This window comes from Octopus sinensis, linkage group LG1 (assembly GCF_006345805.1).
Source record: "Octopus sinensis linkage group LG1, ASM634580v1, whole genome shotgun sequence".
Taxonomy (NCBI): domain Eukaryota; kingdom Metazoa; phylum Mollusca; class Cephalopoda; order Octopoda; family Octopodidae; genus Octopus; species Octopus sinensis.
In genome coordinates this window covers 152,369,735-152,387,128 of record NC_042997.1, presented here as the reverse complement: position 1 = coordinate 152,387,128, position 17,394 = coordinate 152,369,735, and the positions used below count along the sequence as shown (strand labels likewise).

Here is a 17,394-nt window from a genome sequence, read left to right as displayed (position 1 = left end):
TGATGATGATGACTTCAAATTTTAGAAGGCCAGCGAGTTCTGGTCAGGAGTAAGCCAATTACATCAACCCCAATGCTCAACTGGAAACTATTTTATCAATCCTGAAAATACAAATGGCAAAGGCACCTTGGTAGAATTTGAACCCAGAACATAAAGATGGATGGAACGCTCTTAAGAATTTTGTTCATCATGCTAATGATTCAGTCAGTTTGTCATCTTCAAAAAACATAAAAAATAAAAATGATAAAGCAAAGATATACATACCAGTATGATATTCTTCTTAATAAATGAGTTTAATTCCTTGTATGAAGTGAACTGGTAAAGCATCAACTAAAACAAGAAAACAAAACTGATAAAATAGCTGTAATCAATGTTGTGATTGTTAAATGATAGGCGCAGGAGTGGCTGTGTGGTAAGTGGCTTGTTTACCAACCACATGGTTCTGGGTTCAGTCCTACTGCGTGGCACCTTGGGCAAGTGTCTTCTACTATAGCCTCGGGCCAACCAAAGCCTTGTGAGTGGATTTGGTAGACGGAAACTGAAAGAAGCCCGTCGTATATATGTATATATATATATATATATATATATATGTGTGTGTGCATGTATGTTTGTGTGTCTGTGTTTGTCTTCCTAGCATTGCTTGACAACCGATGCTGGTGTGTTTATGTCCCCGTCACTTAGCGGTTCAGCAAAAGAGACCGATAGAATAAGTACTGGGCTTACAAAGAATAAGTCTCGGGGTCGAGTTGCTCGATGAAAGGCGGTGCTCCAGCATGACCGCAGACAAATGACTGAAACAAGTAAAAGAGTAAAAGAGTAATGCATCATCATCATCATCATCATTGTTGTCATCGTCATCATTTTAATATCCACTGATCTATGCTTGCAAGACACAGACAGAATTCACTGAGGAAGATTTTCTAAAGCCAGATGTTATCCAGTCCCCAACCCTCACTTGCTTCCCAGCAAGGTAATGCTCCCCATGGCCAGACATGTTTTCATGGAAGATTAAAAATAAACGACACGACTTGTGTGATAGCAACACTTGTTTACAACTATTTCACTTATTTCTTTATTGCCCACAAGGGGGCTAAACATAGAGGAGACAAACAAGGACAGACAAGGGTATTAAGTCGATTACATCGACCCCAGTGCTTAACTGGTACTTAATTTATCGCCCCCGAAAGGATGAAAGGCAAAGTCAACCTTGGCAGAATTTGAACTCAGAACGTAACGGCAGATGAAATACCACTAAATATTTCACCTGGCGTGCTAACGTTTCTGCCAGCTCACCGCCTTTATTTCACTTATGTCAAGACAAAGAAACACAAACAAACACATACATAATTATATACATCGTTGTTATCATGTCATCATTGTCATCATCATCATCATCATTATTTAACGTTTGTTTTCCTTGCTGGCATGGGCTGGATGGTTTAACAGGAGTTGGCCAGCTGAAGAGCTGCTTGGGCCCCATGTCTGTCATGGCAGGGTTTCTACAGCTGGATGCTCTTTATAATGCCAATTGCTTTACAGAGTGTACTGGGTGTCTTTCCGGGTTTGTTTTTAGTTTCCATCTACCGAATCCACTCACCAGGCTTTGGTTGGCCCGATGTAGTAGAAGACACTTGCCCAAAGTGCCATGCTGTGGAACTGAAAATGAAACTATATGATTGGGAACCAAACTTATTAACCACACAACCATGCCTGCACCTATTTACCATATTAATAAAGAATGGCCATTTTTTTTTTATTACACCACTCACACCTTTGTACGATATAAACTATTTTAATGAGTTAATTATCATTTATTTTGTGTTTTGCTATGATTTCTGTTTTTTTTTTTTCTTTTCATGTAATTAGATATCAGATCTTTTCATCTACAAATAAACAGTTGTTCTTTGCAAACAGCCAGCCATATTTATTTATTTATATATCTATTATATATTTTTTGTATCTTTCCCTATAATTTGATATCAATCATTTTCATAAACTAATAAACTACTTTAGTTCTTTTATTTGTTTTACCCACTACAGTCTAGGCCATGTTGGAGCACTGCTTGTTTTAATGTGTTTGTTTTTTAATATTTAATGTTTGAGCATATGTTTTTGTTTTTCTCAAGTCTGTTTTTGTGTTATGACAATGAGGGTTTTGTTTGATAATTTTGCATCTTTTTCCATCTGTAGCTACTTTTTTGTTGGATAATAACATATTTCTTTAATAATTACAGATGCTTAGTAACGTAATAATGACATAATACAATATTATTGGATTAAACAACACAATATAGCAACACAATAAAGGATATGAGCATGATTATTTTTTCCTTCTTAGAACTAAACAACAACAATGATAATAATAATAATGATGATAATAATCACAAATGAGAGATTGTCACAGAAAAGGAGAATTACAAGATTTTGTGGAACTTGCTCATAAAGATCGATTATACTATTGAAACAAGAAGAGTGAATATGACTAACGAGGACAAAATAAATGGTGTAAAATCATAGATTTTGTAACTCCCTATGATAGTAGAGCCCATATTAAAGAAAGTGAAAAAATTTAAGAATATCAGGATCTAGCCAAAGAGCTGAGGAGACTCCGGGAGACGAAGACAACAATTATTCCTGTAGTAATTGGTGCACCTTGGCACAACACACAATACGCTACATAAAAGACTGAAAGAGACTGGAATTGAAATTTGTATTGCTGACCCACAGAAAAGTACCATCCTATATCTCACATACAAACACATGACCTGTGGCCATTGCAAATGAACTTGGGACTCTATGATTACACAGTAAACTTCTTAATTGTTAGTTCAAGCTGCATCCGTTATTTTCCAACGTGTCTCAAATGAGGAGACTTCATTTTGCAGGTTTCTTGGTGACCTCACTGGTGCTGGTGCCGTGTAAAAATTCACCCAGTACACACTGTAGAGTGGTTGATGTTAGAAAGAGCATCCAGATGTAGAAACCATGCCCAAACAGACAGTAGAACTTGGCATTGTCCTCTAGTTCACCAGCTCTTATTAGATCATGTAACCCATGAAAGCATGGAAAACTGATGATGATGATATAACATATGAAAAGTTATTCTATAATATATTATATGCAGCAGTAGTAAAACTCAAAAAACATACTGTATCACATACTAAACTGTAACTCATAACACACTGTAATAATAATGAAATAAACAATACCTCTTAATCATATTAGCCTTAAGATTTATTGTACACATGGGGCTGAAAGAGTACACTGTCTAATATGCATAGTACATGGTATTATATAATACATATTTATAGAGTAATTACCGTTTCTGTCAGGCGATCTGGTTTACATTTGTTGCCGCCAATGAAATGTGTGGCACTGCTCGACCTGAATATATCATAAGAGAAATAATTATAAACAATATTAAAGGCAATAACAATAAATGCACAGTTTCCATTTATCATTTATTTTTGATCTTTTAATATTAAGTTGTTCCGAAAATAATAGCCGCTCTGAGTGTTGTGTTTTGAAATGCAATTTTATCATGGTATTTTAATTATATTTTAGGTGAATTTTGACATACTTAATAAGTGATGTATGCTCTTCAATAATTTCAGACAGAAAACGTTCTTAAAGCATAGGCACTCTTAATTATGAACATGACAAAAAAGGACCTTTGCTTACTTTTCTTACATGAGTTCAAGCTTGGACACAATGCCTCCCAAACTGCTGTTAATATCAATAGAGCATTGGAAGAGGAGTCCACAAGTGACCACACACTACGAAGGTGGTTTCAGAAATTCCGTAGTTGGGATGGAAATTCCGTAGTGGGGATGGAATTCAGAATTTGAATGTGTAGATAGAGGGTAACACATTATTCTTGCTGGTCGGGATACATGTAAGCCACAAGGTATGGTTTTGTGGTAATTTTCTACCTATAGGAGTATTCTCCTGAAGAGAGGAGTGGGGGCACTGTATTGTTTATTTATGATATGGTAAATAATATCATATAACAAGTTCCTAACCTTGAAATTGTAATAGAAAATTAACCTATTATTTTTAAATTGTGAACTTTATATGTCATGTCGCCTGCAGACAGCTTTATTGTGAGGAGATATAATTTGAGTGTTAATAGTGACTTTATAGTGATTTTTGACTGGTATTTCTAGACAAGTAAGGGTTTTTGCAACCCTCTCCATTATAATTGTGATTTATTCATAATTATAAACACTTGTCTTTTATATATATATACAATGGGTTTCTTTCAGTTTCTGTCTACCAAAGCCACTCACAAGGCTTTGATCAGCCTGAGGCTATAGCAGAAGACACTTGCCCAAGGTGCCACACAGAGGGACTGAACCCAGAACAATGTGGTTGGGAAGCAAATTTCTTACCACACAGCCACTCCTGTGCCTATGTCCTAGCAAGTGGTTCCCAACTGTGGTCCATATAAGATTTTGGGTGGTCCACACTAGCAAAATAGTAAATTGGGGATCCAGAGTAGTATTTTAAGGGCCCATGAAAAAGTTTTGCTTTATACATATTTATTACAAGAAAGAACTCGATTTCTTTCTCTAATATTTTACACAGTTCAACATGATTCTGACCACTGACACATGTTCCCTCAGTGAGTGTTATTGCAAACTTACACAACTGAATGTGTGATAAACAAAAGAGGAATTTTGAAAGAAGCATCTATAAAATTATCTTTTAAACATTGAATGGCTACATGGAGTCCACCAGAGTGAAAAGGTTTTCAAAAGGATCAGTTAATAAAAAATGGTCAAGAACCACTGCCCAAGACTAAGAAGATGGCAAAGTGACAAAGTTGTTATATTATTGGACATAAAACCTTGTGGCATTTGTTCTGTTTTTATTGTCATCAGAATAAAAAATCCCACCAAGGTGACCTTTGAACTTTGACATTCGTCCTTCTGTGATCAATCAAAAACTGGGGTGAATGAATACTCCATCACTCACTCTTTCTTTCTTTTTTATTTCCTTCTTGCCCACCTCACTGTATTGGCTACTTTGTGCTCTGAGATAGGTGATGGTAGACTTTTTCCAGAAATGAAGAAAGGTTTGAGAGACAGAATAGCAACCTCTGCTCACAGTAAATCTGATATGTAACCAGAACCTTCCAAGGATGGTCCAATATGCAGTGCAGTACAGAAATAAAGAACAAAGATACTCTCCTAAGATATTTTTCTTCTTGCCATAATGCTACTGTTGTGGCAACATGAAAAGGCAGCAACAGCAGCAGCCATTCAAGAATTTGGACCTGGAGATCTCCATTTCCAGCGACTTTGAGGGCTACCTCCCAGTGGTGTCGGGCGTCAACGAAGAGCCCTCGACTACAACAAAATGACCAAAGTTTTTTTTTTTTTCCCAAGGTCTGGGGTCTCTCGCCCCTAAACCCTAGACCATCACCTAATCACCCTTACCCGTCGTGTTGCTTAACAACAACAACAGCAACAGCAGCAGTAGGAGAAGCAACTGGATGAAGAAGGCAATGGATTAGCAGAATGATCTGAGCACAAGACAAAAATACTATGTGGTATTTTTTTCCATCCCTTTACATTTTACATAGAGGTCAACTACTTTCATCCCTTGGTGAGTTGACAAAATAAAGTATCAATCAAATGTTTCCCTCCACTGCATTGTTAGCCTTGTGCATAAATCAGAACGAGATTGACTTTGCCTTTCATGTTTTGGAGTTGATAAATAAAGTACCAGTTGAATACCAGAGGTCAATGTAATCGACTTAATCCCTTCCTCACAATTTCAGGCCTAGTGCCTATAGTAGAAAGGATTATTATTATTATTTCAAAGTAAGTCAGTTGCATATATTCTATTCAAGCCAATATTTTCTGTCCATTCCTCAAGCCTTTTCCCCATTGTTCCTACGGCTGCAATGACAATTGGTACAACCTCACTTTTCTGTAACCCCACCATCTGCTTATCTCTCTCGCTTCAGGTCCTGGTATATATCTACCTCATTGATTTCTATATTTTATCATGATCATCATGATCATCATCATCATCATCATTAGCATTATTCCCCACCATCATCCATTTTCTTCCCCAACTATTCCTGGAGGGCCGTGGAGGTAGGGTCCTCAGTCATCTCCTCCATGGGATCCTGCCAGAAGCAACCAACATTATATTTTTCAGCTGGATTCCCAAGTGTGACCAACAGTGAAATCATGGATATTATCCAACCATTTCATTTTTGGTCTACCCTTAGATTTTTCTACCAATTAACTAAGATTGAAGAATCCATCTTGCAGTTCTTTCTTGAGACATTCTCATCACATGTCCATAGTGCTGGAGCTGTGAACTCACAATGCAGAGAAGTAGCACTGCAACTTATAGAGGCTCCCTAATCTCTGAGCTACATACTCTGTCACTCCAGAGATCTTTCAGAGGAACCACTTGAATGTACCATCATATTCTTTCGGTCATTACCCAACATTCATGACCAAAACTAAGGATAGGCACAGAAACCAAATAGGATTTTTTTTTTACCAAATTCTCCTCTTCTGAGGATTGAATACTGAAGCTGGCACATTATTGTCAGCCAGTAATGGACATGCTCAACTAGTTAATGTCAAGTGACTAACATGCAAATCTGTGGTACTGAGCAAAACATTTGCTGTAGCCCATCTTTTGCAACGAGACAAAACATGTACATGGTAACACTTCCAATCAGTTAAGATCAGAAGACATAAGAGTCACTGCCTTGTTTTGCATCAGTGCATTATTTTTATTATCATTATTATTATTATTCTATGTTTGACTTTTGCTTTACATTTGTACAAGTTGGCTCCAAGTCTCACCCAAAGACCTCAAGAGACAACAAGTTGGAAGTTCATGCTGGTGTTATGCCTAGTATGCCATATATTTGGCTTTGTACTTATTATTATTATTATTATTATTATTATTATTATTATTATTATTATTATCATTATCATTATCATCATTATTGTCATTATTTTAATTATTATTATTAGGTGTTGACTTTGCTTTTCATCATTTCAAGGTCAATAAATTAGGTACCACCAAAACACTGGGGGTCGATGTAATCGACTAGTCCCCTTCCCCACAATTTCAGTCCTTGTGCCTTTAAAAGTAGAAAGGATTTATTATTATTATTATTATTATTATTATTATTATTATTATTATTATTATTATTAGAGCAACAGTCAAAATACTGTATGGTATGTGTTCCAACCCGTTACATTCTGTGTTCAAATCTCACTGAGGCCAACTTTGCTTTTGATCTTTTTGGGATCAATGAACTAAGTACCAGTCAAGTACAACCAAGTTTTGACAAAACTCCCTCCCCTCAAAAATTGCTAACCTTATGTGTAAATTAGACAAAAATTATTATTATTAGCCATGACATGTTATCATATACTGGGTCTAAGGTATTCATGAGCTACATACTTCACAATAAAATTTCTTAATTCCCACCAGGCATTTCGGTTAGTATTTATAGAGGTGAAAAAGATGTAATATTGTCTTTTCTTATAATACTATTGTATGAAGACAGAACATGATATACAAGGAATATGGAGACAAAGTAAAGAAAAAATACGATGAAGATATGTTAAGAATACATAGTATGCAAAATACAGTGCGAAGAAATAGCATGCAGGTAGAATATGAATAAAGGGTAGTGAGTGTGAGCTGTCAACCATCTCAATGTATTACATATATGTATGTATGTTTCAGAACAAAATTCATCAATTATGAATATTTTATTCCTGAATATATTAAGAGACGTGAAATCAAGAAGTTGGCTCTTGGCAATTCAAATCTCCAATGCAATTTCCTAGTAGAAATACGAAAGAAAAAAGAAAATATTTTGAAGTAGGAAAACATAATTGTGTGTGTATGAGTGTGTGTGAGAGAGAGAGAGAAAGAGAGAGAGGGAGAGAGAGCGGGAGAGAGAGAGAGAGGGAGAGAGTAAGAAAATGAGAGAGTGCGTGTGTATAATACACACACGTATGGAGATATGTGTGTCACACACATTATGTGTATGTGCATGTGTTTATATATATGTATGGATATATGCATGGTTTTTATATATATATGTATATATATATATATATATATATATATATATATATATATATATATATATATGCATGTATTTATATATATGGATGTATGTGTGTGTGGATCACATTTTTCTTTTCCATATTTTCCTTATAATGTATATATGTGCACTCACACACACACACACACACACTCTCTCTCTCTCTCTCACACACATACACACACACACATACACACATAACAACGAACATATGGAAAAAAAAATGTTATCCAATAACTCGAACTGCTGACTTCTGGTACGAAAATAAAAACTCGTTCACAAAGATGTATTTTTTTAATGTGTTTGCATTTCATGTATTGATATTTGTAAAACCTTGCAAGTTCCTTTTATGTCAGAGGTGCTATAAAGTTTTACCATTGCAAAAGAAGATGACAAGAAGTTTCTGACTTTTGGTTCGCACGTGTATACGATACTGGGTGCTATCAGAAATCATATGATGGAGAGCAACAGTTTAACAATTCCATCCCTTTAGTTTAATACGTGGCAGAGAAAAGGAGAGAAAGAGATTGAGAGAGAAAGAGTGCAAGAGAAGTTACCACCTGTGAAAGAGCTTTTATGCAACCAGAATTTCCCTCAAGTTACATTCTATCACCTTGAAAAAGAAAAGGAAATATTTTAGAAAGTTTCTCCAGAACAGGCACCATGGCAACCTTTTTCAAAAAGTGGGCCACATAGTACATGACTCATCATAAAGTGGGCGGCACTACTAAAAGCAATTCAGGGTAATTTTTTTATTGGCACACCACTCAGAAAGTCCCGTGAGTCACAGTTTGTTTGTGACTTCTACATACACTATACTTGAAAATAAGAAGGAACGGTCGTGGATAGAATGCCTTTAAACATAAGTCCGCTTGATTAGAGTCACATCCTCCTCCTCCTCCTCCTCATCATCATCATCATCATTATCATTTAACATCTGTTGTCCATGCTGGCATGGGTTGGACGGTTTGACCAGAGCTGGGAAGCTGGGGAGTTGCACCAGGCTTCAGTCTGATTTGGAATGGATTCCAACCACTTTACGGAGTATGGTGGGCGTTTTTACGTGGCACCACACAGGTACTTTTATGTGGCACTGCATGGGCATGTGCCTGGTTAAATAACAACAGTATTAATGCTGATCTGAAAGTCTGCAATGAGCTATATCCATGTTACTATGACTTAAACAACAACTGTATGAGCCAATCAAGGAAGTGATTTAATTTGATAGAAAGAGCAATCAAATCTCCTATACATCATACTTTATCTTAAAAAAAAAAAGGTCATACACAATAATGCAGTCTTAAATTGTTATGTTGCACGTTCGGATGCCTTCTACTCAACTCTTCACTTTGCTCTCCTACTACGACTGCTACTCAAATGTGCTCCGCTACTCGGCTACTCTTCTCTCAACATCTAGACTTCTCCCTCTATATCTACGTATTGGGTTAGTCTACTTCATCGTCTGGGGACATCGACACAACATAAATATACAAAAAAAAAAAAGACAGGACAGATAGTTATGGCTGGAATTCCTTTGATTGAACATCTACTCAATCAAGGTTGATCTGGACTAAATAACAACATTGCTGAAAGCTGAAATTTGACGGAAGGTTTAGTTGATAAATTAAGCCAAGAACTTGACCAAAATTTGATTTTATCAACCCTAGATAGATGAGAAATAAAGGTGACCTTGGCAGAATAATGAACCAAAAGAAACACTATAAGGTATCTTTGTCCAATGTGCTCACCATTTTGTTAATCTATCTCTCTTTAGAAATAAAGTGTCTAATACAGGCACAAAGCCTGAAGTTTCAAGGAGTGGGAATTGTCAATTATGGCAAATCCAGTCCTGCACTGGTGCTTTATTTTATCAACCCCAGAAAATGAAAGACAAAATTAACTTCAGTGGGATTTTAATTCAGATTGTAAAAAGCTGTCCCTAAATAACATAAAGTAATTTGTCTGACACTAGCAACTTTTGTAATTCACTTTCCTCTACGAGAACGATTATAACAACAGCAGTAACTAAAAACGGCCCTCTCCCAGATGTAAAGCACCAACAGAGGGCAATAAAATGCAACAAAGATACTGTACAGTGTAGCTTCCAACCAGACTGAAGTATAACATAACAACTAATGTTAAACAGCTACAAGATGTCTGCACACATTTGAATAGATAATTCTGTCCCATAAATTTCATCAACGAATGCTGATTAAAACTGTTCGACACTAAATATAACAACAACAACAACAACAAAAAATCTTATTGCATCCGCATCATCAAGGGAGACACTTCAACAATATAGCTCTCTAGATTCGTTGAAAACATGATGTGCATTGGAGAAGTGCATATCAAAATAGATAACAAGACAAAAAGATAAATAAATAGACTTGAAGCTAATTCTTAATTTATTGTGGTAGAGGGATTGTGCTGAAGTTTTCAAATCACTGCAAAAAAGTTTCTTATTGCTGTGCTGTATTTTTAAAGTTGTTTTTAAGAGAGATAATAAAAACTGAAATCAGGAATTCCATTTGCTAAGAAGAAATGAATAACCACCTGACTTTGAATATGAATGACTTCGATTTAAATGTATAAAAGTATACTCACAAAGTTACGACTGCTGATTTATGTTCACCAGCTTGCCAGAATATTTTACTAAGCGCAGCAGCAAGGGCAGTTCGACATTTTTCAGGGCTTGGTTCAAAGCTTACATAGAAGAAGAAAAAAACAAAAATAAACGGATAAGATAAAGCAAAACAAAATACAGGAAGAGAAAGAAAATTAGAAAATTTATCAGTTCAAGGTCACAACACCACATTATGAAAACATAAACAAATGCAGTTTCAGAAACGAGTTTTAAAAATGTACAAATTCTTTTCATGTTGACCCCCACTTAGGTAGCTTAGCTTCTTTACAAGCAGGATCAAGCCCTGGATAAGAGCGGAAGAAAATTCTATCAAGGATTTTTGCATTATTTCTAAAAAAAGAGATGTATCCATATGTAGTGTATAAAAATGTAATTGTGTGTGTAGAGAAAGACACACGCACACACAATTACATCAATTACATTGCCCCCAGTGCTCGACTGATACTTATTTTATCGACGCCAAAAGGGTGAAAGACAAACCTGACCGTGACAGCATTTGAACTCAGAACATAAAGACAAACAAAATGCCACTAAACATTTTGCCCAGCAAGCTACCAATTCTGCCAGCTCACTACCCAATATATGTGCATTAATTGATATTTGTTTAAATGTATTTTTATTTACATACATGCATGTATACATATATACATGTGTACATCTATACATTCATAGTGGGGGTGCATAGCTTAGTGGTTACTGTGTTGGACTCATGATTGTAAGATTGTGGTTTCGATTCCTGAACTGAGTGACATGTTGTGTTCTTGAGCAAAACACTTCATTTCACATTACTCGAGTCCACTCAACTGGCAAAAATGTGTAATCCTGTGATGGACCACCATGGTGGGGAATATATATGCCATGGAAACCAGGAAATCAGCCCTTATAAATTGGCATAACTCAAGAAGGAAACTACCTCTTTTTTCCCCCTTACCTATACATTCATATATGGTTGCTATCAGCAACGTCCATGCTGAAACTTAAAGTTAATAACAGCTAGCACAACACCACTAAGACTAACCTACAAAGCCAAGTATTCCAGAAACAATGACTAAGATCTTACATCAGGTCGCTCTTGGTGCTATGTACAACCTGCCACATGTTTGGGCTTTTGGTGACCAAACCAGCAACCCTACTAAGCCTTCTTAGTGATGAGGGTGGTTTGCATTGGACACCCTGTAGGACAAATACAAAACTCATCAAAGGATGAACACAACAATGTCAATGGCCATGCAATGGCTGGGAGTGAAAGACCTGTAGTCTTTATTTAGACATTTGTCTTGGAGAATGAAATTCTGAAATAACATCTGTTTCATGTGAAGCTTGAGATCTTACACCAGACAAAATATTCATTAATTAAACCCTTAAAGGAAAAATCCAGATTTCTGCTACTCAGTTATTAGTACACGCACACTTGTATATTGGTTCTGGGTTCAGTTTCACAGCATGGCACCTTGGGTAAATGTCCTCCACTACAGCTTTTTGAAGGAATTTGGTAGACAGAAACTAAAATAAAAACAAAACTCATTGTGTGTGTGTATGAGAGAGAGAGAGAGAGAGAGAGAGAGAGAGAGCATGTGTGTGTGTGTTGGTTGTCTTGTGTCTGGATAGTACACATTAATAATAAACATATTGCCTTGCACGGAAACAGGTGATGCCTGCAAACAGGAAGAGTGTCTGGCAGTAGAAAAACCTGCCTCAAGGAATTTTATCTGACTCTTGAAAATATAGAAATGTAGATGTTGAAACGATGACAACGATGACACCAAAGATGATGATGATGATGATGATAATGATATATTGCAATTATCATCACCAGCAGCAGCAGCATTTTAACACACATTTTTCAATACTCGCATGGATCAAATAAAACTGTTGTCTGATTTATGCAAGCATGGAAAATTGGATGTTAAAACAACAAAATGCTTTTCTTGTGACCAGCCCAACTGACTGTTTGCATGTAAGTTAATATTTCATCTGGTCCTTTGAGCAGTGAGCAGTTCAATGATCAGAGATGCTTTCACAAAGGATTGTAAACAAATGACACCGTTTGTAAGCTGGAAGCTTTGTTTACAGTTATTAGAGTTCATATGAGAAGAGAAGATAGAAACAAATGCACATACACACACACACACAAAATGCTCACACATACATATACAACAGGCTTCTTACAGTTTCCATCGACTAAATTTCATGTACAAGGCATTGATCAACATAGACCTGTAATGGCCTGGCTCTCTGGTTCATCCCGTCAACTGAATGGCCAGCTCGTAAAACTAATGTGCAAGTGGCTGAGCACTCCACAGACATGCATACTCTTAACATAATTCTCAGAGAGAGAGAGTCAACATGACGCAGAATGTTATAAGGCTGGACCTTTCATTTACAGCTACAACTCATTTTTGCCAGCTGAGTAGACAGGAGCAATCAGAAATAAAGTGCCTTGGCTAAAATATAAGATTTCCATTGACAAGGAAATGAAGCCTAAATCATGTGAATCTGAAGTAAAGTTCTTAACCATTCTGTCAAATAAATACAGGCTTAGTATCTCTCTTGCACACTACATTAGACTGCTTTTATACACAATTTTGCTCTCATTTCATTTGTGCTTCATTCTTTTACTCTTCTACTCTTTTACTTGTTTCAGTCATTTGAATGCGGCCATGCTGGAGCACCTCCTTTAGTCGAATCAAATCGACCCCAAGACTTATTCTTTGGAAGCCTAGTACTTATTCTATCGGTCTCTTTTCCCGAACCACTAAGTTTCGGGGACGTAAACACACCAGCAACGGTTGTCAAGCGATGTTGGTGGGGACACAAATACACAACATATACATATATATATATATATGAGGGAAGAAATTGAAAAACAACAAGCTCGAATTAGGTATCAGCAACTCCATGTAATGGGCAAAACAGAAGAAGCCAGAGCAGATCTTGCTCGTTTAGCACTTATAAAGAAACAAAGAGAAGAGTCTGCTAAGAGACGTGAAGATGACAAAAAAGGTAATAGGACTTATACATTCACTCAATTTTACAGTTGTTTCTTTGCTTGTATGGGATACATGAATGTTATTGAGGCATTACAGCCAGATGCCCTTCCTATCACGAACCATTACCTATTTTTCAAGTAAAGGATCTCTTATTCTATGTGGCTTTGAAGATATGAAACAAGCAAAAGTGTAAACAAACACACATATCAGCATGTATGCATGCGTACACGCACACATGTCTCTTTCAGTCTCTATCAGATTCACTCACAAGACTTGAGTCAGCTCACGCTACAATAGAAGACATTTGCTCAAAGTGCTGCTGAGTGGAACTGAAACTGAAACCAGATGTTTGAGAAATGAACTTCCATTGCTACCCCTGCACTTAAAATGCTATTTCAGAAACAGGATTTTTTTTTTTTTTTTATGCCTCGGTATGAAGATATTTCGTTCGTCCTCCGCCATTACTTTCAATCAAACTTCCGTCTTCCAACCACTTCCGTGAACCTATATAAATAATCACCTCGTGTGCTTCTCTTTCATTCACCCTTTCTGACCACACAGCGATGATCATAGCAAGCAAGCTAAGAATTCTCATTTCATTTCTTCCGACTCTTGTACTACACACATACATTTGCCGCTAACCCTTAAATGTTCGAATCTATTCACTAATCCTGCTTGTTCTTAAAATATAACCCTTTAATTTGTTTAACCCCTCGGTACCAAGTTAATTTGTTCGTTACTCTGTTCATTTCTTCAAACCCCGATTGTTTTAAGTCTACTGTCCCCAATCAAAATCTCGCAGCCCGCCATTCGTTCGGAGAACACTCTGTTTACACCATCCTCACCGGATATCCCCTCTACCACCGCCACCACTACGTGTCTGTTCCTCCTACCCCTCCTCCTCAATATACTTTCTCACTATGTATTTTACCCCTGCCTCTCTCCCCCTGGACAGAAGCAGCTAGCGCTGCAGCTCATCAAACGTCCCACTTAACCTGTTATCTTATGTTCCTCCTGTTTTGAAATGTGTCACTGCCTCAACTGGCTATCTCCTTCCAGCCCCCTCCCCCACTCGTGATATCCTACGTTTTACTTCCTACTTTTCATTGTCTAGAACCTGCCACCAACCCTACCTGTCATCGTTTCTCTTTACCCCAAACCTTCCCCACTGGTGCTCCCCTATATTACATGCACCCCCCCACTCTCTCTCCCTCTCTCCTCTCTGCCGGAACCCTCCCCCCTGCCGCAATGCAACGAAAAAAGGCAATAACCGATCGTGGCCGATGCCAGACCCCTCTGGCACCTGTGCAGGTGGCACGTAAAAAGCACCCACTACACTCGCGGAGTGGTTGGCGTTAGGAAGGGCATCCAGCTGTAGAAACACTGCCAGATCAGACTGGAGCCTGGGGCAGTCCCTGCTCCCCAGACCCCGGTCAAACCGTCCAACCCGTGCTAGCGCGGAAAACGGACGTTAAACGATGATGATGATGATGATGATGATGATATATATACGACGGGCTTCTTTCAGTTTCCATCAACCAAATCCACTCACAAGGCTTTGGCCGGCCAGAGGCTATAGTAGAAGACACTTGCCCAAGGTGCCACGCAGTGTGACTGAACCCGAACCATGTGGTTGGTAAGCAAGTTACTTACCACACAGCCACTCCTACACTTATGCACAGCCACTCTTAAGCTGTATGTGAACTCCATACAAGTCCTTTCTCATCAACAACATCACAGCCACTGAACCTAAACGAACTCTGAAACTGTGCTTTCGATATAATACATATGCATTAATGCAGAGCATTTATTACATTCTCAAAAATTTATTCCATGATAAAGTTATATACACTTTAAACATAAGCATACTTCAGTGACTAAAATTGTCTTTTCATTTCATTATTTTTTTTCCCTGTTGCTATTTCAAAGTAAGTTGTCTCCCTTCCTCTAAATAAAGCTAATTCAAAATTTGAAAAAAAATTAACTATTACAGACCTCTTAAGACAAGTAGAATTTGAAGAAACCATTAAATAGTCTGCATTAGTAAAAGGAGAGTACAAAAAGTTCACAAAGTGGAATGAATTATTTCGTCTTGAAATAAAAGAGGAGCCTAACATTTTAGACTGCAACTTTCAATGTTAGAGAAGTGAAGTATAGTTATAAGAATCCCGTGAAAAAGAACAGAAATTGGCATAAGAAACAATTAGAATGTGATGAAAGAAAATATCTTGAGACACTCAGAGACATTCATAGCATGACTAATGGTGACTGCAAAGCTGAAGCATTGAAGCAGCCACGTATCATTCCGAATATAACCTGCTGCATCAGTGAGGCAGTATGCTAGTGAAGTTGTTGTTGTTGCCATCGTCATTGTTGTCATCATCATCATCATCATCATCATCATCATTACCACCACCACCATCGTCATTATCAGCGTCATTACATATTTGTTGCTTTAATGCATCCTTCAAAACTTCCATGCTTCCTGAGATTCTATAACACTACACCTGATTTTCTCCCCTCCATACACACGCAAGCATGTATCTGACTCATACTTAAGAAAAGTATGATGCTCCACCTCCTAAACACAGCCTCTATCTCTGATTCCCAACACGGCTTCGTGCTGAAGAGATCATGCTTGACCAACTTACTAGTAATGGAAGAATTGGTGACGCGCATCCTCGATGATAGTGATGCTGTTGACATCGTTTTATTGGACTTTGCCAAAGCTTTTGACTTGGTAAACCACCGCCTATTACTTGTCAAGCTTCAAGCATATAGTTTCCATCCGGATATTATACGATGGGTTGGTGCCTTCCTCTCAGATCGCTCCTTCCAAGTCCAAGTTAATGGTTCGCGGTCCGACGTCTCCAGTGCGAGCAGTGGCGTGCCTCAAGGTTCAGTGCTGGGGCCCTTGTTGTCTTAGTCTTCATAAATGACTTGCCCGACGACCTCACGCAAACACCCTTCTATTTGCCGACGATATCAAACTGGTCGCTCCTCGCGGTAATATAGAGGATCTTCGTCGATGCCTCCACCAAATTTGGAAGTGGTCTAACGATTGGGACCTGTGTCTGAACGTGTCAAAGTGCTGTCATCTGCCTGTCGGCTCTACTCCTGCAACTCAACTTGATTTCGAGCCGGGTCGTCTGCTGCTGGAGAGACCGATCAGGTAAAGGACCTGGGTATCTTGGTGGATTCCTCCTTTTCGCCTTCGGCCCAGTGCGTCCATGCTGCCAATAAAGCACGCGGAATTCTGTTCTTGATTCGACGGTCATTCGGAATGCTCACAGCAGCCATATTCCTACCACTCTATGTCACGCTGGTGAGACCCATATTGGAGTATGGGATTCAGGCCTCTTCTCCTTATCTCCTCAAAGACATACAGCATCTCGAAAGAGTCCAGAGGCTGGCTACCCGCATGGTTCATGGTCTCAAAAATTTGTCCTACGAAGAAAGGCTGAGGACGCTCGACCTTTATTCTCTTGAAAAACGCCGCCGCCGTGGTGATCTCATTCTCGCCCACAACATTATAAGCGGAAAGTGTAACCTCTCGAAAGAGCTGTTCTTCACTCCTGCTCCAGAGCGTCAGCTGCAGGGTCATTCCGAAAAGCTCTACCTGCAACGATTTCATCTCAATCGAAGGAGAGGAGCTT

At 38.0% G+C, this 17,394-nt stretch overlaps 1 protein-coding gene across 2 annotated transcripts in view; it reads right to left on the bottom strand.

Moving 5' to 3' along the window:
- The window catches only part of LOC115215742 (probable ubiquitin carboxyl-terminal hydrolase MINDY-4), a 112,647-nt gene that overhangs the window by 30,097 nt on the left and 65,156 nt on the right, over positions 1-17,394 (bottom strand). For both annotated transcript variants that reach the window (XM_029785039.2, XM_036505686.1), the window contains exons 9-11: positions 10,709-10,807; positions 3,321-3,384; positions 265-330 (exon numbers count right to left, since the gene is read on the bottom strand). In XM_029785039.2, coding sequence (XP_029640899.1) covers positions 265-330; positions 3,321-3,384; positions 10,709-10,807 — 229 coding nt within the window. The remainder of the gene's footprint in view (positions 1-264; positions 331-3,320; positions 3,385-10,708; positions 10,808-17,394) is intronic.